The 7320-nt window shown below is 46.7% G+C and overlaps 1 protein-coding gene across 1 annotated transcript in view; it reads right to left on the bottom strand.

The window, feature by feature from the left end:
• Positions 1 to 1219: 1219 nt before the first annotated feature.
• The window catches only part of LOC115318826 (eukaryotic translation initiation factor 4H), a 30253-nt gene continuing 24152 nt past the window's right edge, over positions 1220 to 7320 (bottom strand). Inside the window, exons 7-9 of the mRNA XM_029978535.4 lie at positions 5034 to 5146; positions 2942 to 3097; positions 1220 to 1391 (exon numbers count right to left, since the gene is read on the bottom strand). Of these exons, the coding sequence (XP_029834395.2) occupies positions 1372 to 1391; positions 2942 to 3097; positions 5034 to 5146 (289 nt within the window). The 3' untranslated portion in view covers positions 1220 to 1371. The remainder of the gene's footprint in view (positions 1392 to 2941; positions 3098 to 5033; positions 5147 to 7320) is intronic.

The raw sequence follows: 7320 nt of genomic DNA, 5'->3' as shown, positions 1-7320 counted from the left end.
TGTACTGTAACATGTGAATTCACAGAAAGCAAGAGTATATTTCTGGCTTTTCACCTGTCCTTTAGACATTGTATAAAATATGTGATAAAAGTGGATCTAATTTTGAAATATGGCTTCGCAGGAATGAAGGTGTGTTCCGAGGAGCTACGGAATGCAGGTCCCTATCAGGGGCAGGTTCACGGGGAACATTTCTCTTTCTGGATTGAGGTCCAACCAAAATTCATGAATCATAGATGGATCCGTTGATTGAGAGCCTTCACATAGATACAGTCGACTCTCATTAATTCAAACTTAAGTCCCCATCGAGTTTGAATGAATGAGATTCAACTGTACTACATTGGCAGCAAGATATCCTGCCAGGACAGAATAAACAAATTATTCTGTTCTGCGGTGGATAAACACATTTTGTCAAGTGTTCAGGGTTGACATCACAAACAATATTGCTGTATTTATTGAACTTCTGCCACGCTACTGGCTCGGGCACGATTTTTAGAGCAAAGTAAAGCAATATCAAGTCGCCCAGCTAGCGGCTTCGTAGACGACAGTGCCGATCTGCTGAAAATACTACTTTCTCCGCAAGCACTCTTGTCTGTAACAGACGCCCAAGCCAGTAGCAGAGGTTTTGTTAAACATGCCCATCCTGCTCAAGCCAGAAATCTGGCCTTGCAGTATGAAATAAATAAATGTAAAATTTTAATCACATATAGCCCAGAAAATACAATAGTTAGTATTCTCTTTAATTAAAAAAGTATGCAGTTATCCTATTATTTTGTTAATGGGAAGCAAATAATAAAATTTAGAATACAAAAATTAAAAGCAAACATCACGACATCATACTATGTTCAACAGAAGTGTCCTTCACATATTAGAAAATGCAGGGGCCCACAATTTCAACCTCATCTCTTGCTTGAGAAAAGAATATCTCGAAGTACCTGCAGAAAATTCAATATAGCTTAAGAGCCCCCGGTAATGCTGAATACCATTCTCAAGGTAAAATATAAATAATGATTTCAACGACACAACATAAGTTTTTGGTCAGTGTAAGGTTGCCAGCACTGCAGACTGGGACGCCTCTTCAGTCACGAAAGGCATCAACAGCACAATGGCTTGGGTCGTTTAGCCGTTCTTTGAGAGTAATTCAATCGCAGTAATGCAACCCGACAGTCCTCCAAAGATTCTCAAGACGAGAACAGGGCAAAGCACTCAGAGGATCGCAGTCTCCTCCTCAATGACTTCTTTATTACTTAATGCCGGAGTACAAAATTGTCAATCCACACAAATGACAGAGTTAGTCTGTATATTTTTAACACAACATGCTGAATTCTAGAAGTGTTGCTTAGTCGGCATCGCCTGCAAGAAAACGTACGAGCCTTACGGCGCTGCTTCGTCGCCTGCAAGAGAACGCACGGGCGTTAACAATGTCGCCTCTCTCGAGACCCTGCTCGGGGCACAGCCCTCGCAGCACACTTCCCACAGAACAAGAACAGAACACGTGTCGTGAAAGGAGGAGGCAGAAGGGGCCGTACGGACAGCCAGGACCAGATCGGAGGGAGCTTCCAAACAGTTTCCATACAAAAACACACTGGCACAATTGTCCTCTGCCAGCGGTCCTCAGAGATTATTTATCGCCCCAGGGAACGAGCTTCCTTCAATATGTCGGCCGTGCAAAGGTGAGCTGCGCTGCTCGTTTGACAATCAGGCACTCGCGAGGAAAACCACAGGTGCCGAACGCATTCGCTCTTAGAGGCACGATTATTTAAAAAAATGTCGCAAAGAAAGCTGAAATTCAGACTATTGTAAAATACCGTAAGGGCGCCCACCCGAAACGAAGAGAAGACATGATGTGGGTTATTTTGGAGATGAGACAGCAAAGCTTTATCAAAAATTAATGATAAACGCAAGGGGCACCCGCAACAAACCGAGTGACAAAGGAAATGATACTGCGGATCGCAAACACTGCGAATTAGCGTTTCGCAAAGCGATAAACACACGGCAATTTGGTACGAACACCCGTGTCATGGGAAAGAACACAGCAGAGTGCGGATGCAGCAGATCTGTGTTTCACGGTGCGATGAACAGGCAGAAATTGGCTAAACTCACGTACCATGAGAACCCCTATTGCGCGCACAGATGGCAGGAACCAACTGCGAACCCCTTGACGCACGCACCGTTACCGCAGATCGCGCAGTTGATGTGATTCCCGTCGGACATCGACAGATGTCTAATGAAAACCTGTGAATCATGACTTTTCTAACTTTTTATGTTGCGGATATTTAGCCGTGAACACAAGATGGGCAATCTCTCGGGAAAGGGTGCCCTTACGTGATTTTACTATAGCTAATTTTAGAGGAAAAAAAATCAATACATTGAAGTGTAAGACCATTCCCCAGAGACAAAAAGACTTCTTACGTCAAAATGATTTCGAACTTCAGCGGGGGAAAATATCCCGCCAGACCGTATTTAAACATAAATCCGATCACTTTGCCCATCCCACAAACTTGAGAAAAAAAGGGAGGCCCGAAACGAGACAGATCCACAAGCCAAACCGACACAGAGCGTGAAAAAAAAAAAACGCGTCCCAGTCCCAACAACACCAGCAAAGAACATCCGCAAGGCCTCCTGTAGTCCACGAGACAGAGCAATGCACGCACACACAGACACAAAAGAAAACGACGAGGGCACACCGGACGTCGGCGCAAGAAACGAATTAGTTCCGCAGCAGGCCAAAGCAATTTTGTTTAAATGAGAGAAAGAGAGAGAGAGAGAGAGAGTGGACAGAAGACGAAGAGAGGGGAGGAGCGGGAGGAGGAGAGAAAGTCTCAGTGTTCGCGCTTGGTGGCCGCAGCAGCAGAAGCGGAGGCGGGCAGTGCCCCCGCGCCCGTGGCGGGGCGCAAGAGGGGCGGGGATTCGGAATGGGCGTTGGCCAGGGAAGGGGCTTCACCTTCGGAGGTCTTGCGGGTCTTCTCGTAGACTTTCTCGTCCCGGGGCTTGGCGCCGCCGAAGATGGCCGAGCGGCTGGCCGTCTCCGCCACCTCACACACGGGCCTCGGCACCGTGCGCGGCAGCAGCTTCAGCCGGGGGCGCATCGAGGCCTCCTCTGCACGAGAGAGGGGGAGATGGTCGAGACGCCAGTTTCCCCTGCCTGCGACGCATGTCCTACGACCGTGCTGCTCCCAAAATGGCAACCAACTGGTGTCACGCTGTCTGACGGCACCAGCTTGTCGTACAAGCTACGGCAACGGGGCCGGTGCGAAATTTCGACGCCGTCGAATCGAGGGACTTTTTTCGGGCCGTTGTAAACACACCAGTCGGCCACGTGTTGCGGGCACCATGGCGACGGGGAGAAGCTCCAGTGTTTGGCCGACCAGACGAGCCAATAGAGAACTAATGGGCAAGGCTCACGGTGAGGCATGGGCGGAGCGTTCCTCCACCTAGTAAGTCATCTGTTCACGGCAGAAATATTGCACCAAAAAGTTGGAAATTTTTTTTCTTTTCCGGAGAAGACGTTTTGGGGAAATTCAGTGCCTTTCTAAACGTGCACCAAAGTGCTTTTTGAAAAAATTCTTTTTTGGGCGCTATATTTCTTAATAGGTATCAGTTGACTATCTAGTTCTAGATTACAAAACAGTCTACTGACCTCACGGCAATAAAAACCATGCACACTCTGCCCTTGCACTTTATGTTTTTTCCTGGACCAATGAAGATTACAAACATTATCATTATACCTAGTTTGCATAGTTTGCAAAATACAATGCACCTTGTGCATTGTATTTTGATAAAGATGCAAAATGTTCATGGTGCAAAAGGCTTAATACTGAATTTTCTCTACGAAACCAGGCAACTATATTTTTCCTCGCTTTTCGCTAGAGTGAAGTGTCGGCCCCATAAAGTTATTATAATATATGCTTGAGGCTCAACTGGCGCTAGTGTCTGTGCTACTTCTGGGACGCAAATTGAAGCAGACAGCAACCAGTCTACTTTTGTGGTGCTCCTGCATATTCCTATGGGAAAATGCGCGTGCATTTTGTCTCTATGCCGGAAGATAACATAGATAACTTTGTTCTTTGGGTCGTACCGAATAGCATGTACCTTTATTAACAGTGTAGAAATGTAATTGCTTTAGTTACCGCGTTTTTCTTTACCAGTGAACAACTGGTGGGTAGGTGGATGGGTGAGTGGATGTCGGGGGGCACTACAAGCTACGTGAAACGGGAACTCTTCAAAGTTTCCAAAGTTCCCTCACTACAGTCTCGGGTTTTAAACATCATGATTCTATCACCAGCTCGCCTGCGCACTCACTGTCTTTTCATTGCTGATACATATCGCAGACACGGCAAACTCGCGTGTGTAAATAAGTATGCGGGAATTCGCTATGAAGTCCCCTGTCAGGGGTATGACAGCAGAATGCGGATGCAGTGCATTCGCACTTCACAGTGCGATATAGACGCAAGAACACAGCCGCTATAAACTCAGGTGTCACGGGAACCGATATCGCGTACAAAAATCAGACAAAAAGAAAATGCCAATACCGCAGATGTGATTTAAAAAAAAAAAAAACGGAATGTGTGATTGCTCGGGGGCGGGCGTTAATACGAGACTTTACGGTATCCGCGCTTTAACGCCGTGTGTGTGGTATTTCGAATACACGCGGTCATGCTCAATGCCACCGTGCAAAAAAAAAGAAGAAGTAAATGACAAAACAATGCATCGAGGCATCGTTTCGTCCTTGGTCAGAGTTCTGATGAATACTCTCACAATGGGACCTATGCATGTGCCATTTTCGGAGATCAGACCTACACTCCGTTGACACGGCCACATCGGTGTGGTGATTTCATAACGATAGGGACTCTTAGCAAACCGTTACAGTGTTCTGCACTACCGAAGCCTTTGCAGCATGCTTTTAAGCGCACGCTTAGCGGTCACGATATCACTCGGGCGCGCACTTAAAAGCATGCTTCAAAAAGGCTCCGGTGATGCACGGTACGCAGAACATGTTAGACCACTGCGGCCCTTGCGCCGTCCGGCCCACGCACCTGACGAAGCCTCCCGGAATTCTTCTGTGTCGGGGGGCCGCCTGTCCCTTGGGGGTCCTCCTCCTCCTCCTGGGGGGCCTCTCGAAGAAAAGCCTCCCGGTGGTCCGCCACCCCTGCAGAGGGAGCGGCACCTCAGGACCATCCTCGCACCCGGCGTAACACCCACCGTCCGGCGCAATTAGTACCTTTTGTTCTTTCCTCTTACACGAAACAAGTGCACTCCTATCACACAAAACAAGAGCACCAACAGGCATTGTGTAAATCCTACTGAGGGTCAAGCCCAAATCAGCAAGTACCGTATTTTCCGGACTATAGTCCATCCGCAGAGGCAAATTTGGGGTCAAAAATGAAAGTTTTTGCTTAGATAGTCCGCACCCGCTGCATAGTCCGCACCCAGTGCATAGTCCGCACCTGGTGCTTAGTCGACACGAAATTCTTCTCATAGCCTATAATATACATAAATTATCAATAACATACTCTTTTATTCACAAAATCTGTCCCGTCTTGTCATAATCAACGATATTGAAAAACATTATTCCTGTATAGTCCGCACGCGTAGATAGTCCGCACAGCCAGAAATTTCAACTTTTAAACATGTATAGTCCGCGGACTATAGCCCGGAAAATACGGTATGTCCTTAAACAAAAGCAAAAACAAAACAAAAAAAACGAACTAAAAGAAAGAAATATTGTTTCTTTTCAAGGTTTTTGGATAGAATACCACAGAAAACGACTTCCCCGAAAGTGTTTTCCGCAATATTTAGGTTGCAAGGCTCATTTCGAATACAGTAAAACCTCGTTATAACAAAACGGGACATAACAAACTAATGGATATAACAAAGCAATCATAATTCCCCTTGCTTGCTAATAGTGGGAAGAAATGGACATTGGCTATAACAAACTGATGGTTATAACGAAATAATTACGACCGCTCCTTCAACTTTGTTATAACGAGGTGTTACTGTACTGCAATGTACTTCTATCGGATGCTTCTATTTCAGGATTATGTGCCGAAATAGAAGCATGTTTTGCAATTCGGCCTTACTTAAACTAAATCTTACGACGTAAATACCATATAGTTGTGTGCATGGGCAGAACTCTTCTAAAACCCCACCCCCCCTATTAAAAAAAAAATAGAAAAATTATTTTTGTATTAGTTTTACCCCTTTTTTTCCAAGGCAAGTTGACCGCTTTCATAGTGTGGTGTGCACTCCGCGTCTCTGCAATCCTTGCTTCGCCATGCATGAGCCCTTACGCTTTTCGCCGCGTTTTGAAGCGCAGACCAGAAAGACAGTGGGAGTAAAGCTTCAGAAAGCCGTCCATCTGACGGATTTCGGATCATCCACGGTCACCTTCCACCCATGTGAGAACAGCTCCTATGAAGTCAGACGCCCGAGTTTCCAAACGTCGCCGTAAGGATTTGTGAAGTGGGTGAGTACACCCGAATCTTAATAACTCGAAGTTGAAGGGATTTGAAAATGTGTTTGAATTCAATGGAGTTTGACTTAAAGGAAGCTCATTGAATGGGACCACTTATGTACACTGCTGCGATAGGCAGAACATCTGCACTGATCTAACACGTGAGTGACAAGTTTTGAAACATTTATTTACTAGTAGAACAGGGCACATTATGCACGAAAGTAATCGGTGATGCACGTCTGCCACGCATTTCTTCTGCCGAAACTCAACGAACACTGCTTGGACCTTGGAGACTAGCTGCAATGCGGCCTCCACATTCTTCTGGCAAGAGAAGTAGTGTGCGGTTGTGTCCAGCGCTGACGCTACTTCGGTTGCATTAGCTGGGGGAATTCCCCCTTCACTGGCATCAGTATCTTCGCTGCTGAGGGCCGAAGGAAGGGTCCTCACACGTGGCCTGTACAGGGCACGCAGTACGAATGATCTCCGCGTTAGCTATTATGCCACAGGTCTCTACGCCAAGGTCCAACTCCCTATAACCCTCGAAAGTTACACCGTCCCGAAGTACACAGCTGATGCCGTCAGGTAGGCAGGCATCGCCACACAAAATGTGCGTCACCTTTTCCACCTCTCCTCCGGCCGCAGGTTTGCCAAAGTCGCATTTCCAAAAACTATTGGCAATGGTCTCCGACTTGATGAAGTTCCACGCTGTGGCGAGAATGCGAATTGTGCCGAGAAGATCGATGGCCTACGTCTTCTCGCTGTTTAGACACAAAAGCATCCTCTCCACGATGTGCCCTCGGTACAAGGTCTTCAGGTTCCGAATGACACCTGCACAGCCATCGTGTTCTTTGGCAGGAATGCCGATAGAA

Source organism: Ixodes scapularis, unplaced genomic scaffold (assembly GCF_016920785.2).
Source record: "Ixodes scapularis isolate PalLabHiFi unplaced genomic scaffold, ASM1692078v2 PGA_scaffold1__304_contigs__length_218370807, whole genome shotgun sequence".
Taxonomy (NCBI): Eukaryota; Metazoa; Arthropoda; class Arachnida; order Ixodida; family Ixodidae; genus Ixodes; species Ixodes scapularis.
The sequence above is the reverse complement of the archived record's forward strand: the minus strand, read 5'-3'. Positions and strand labels throughout refer to the sequence as shown.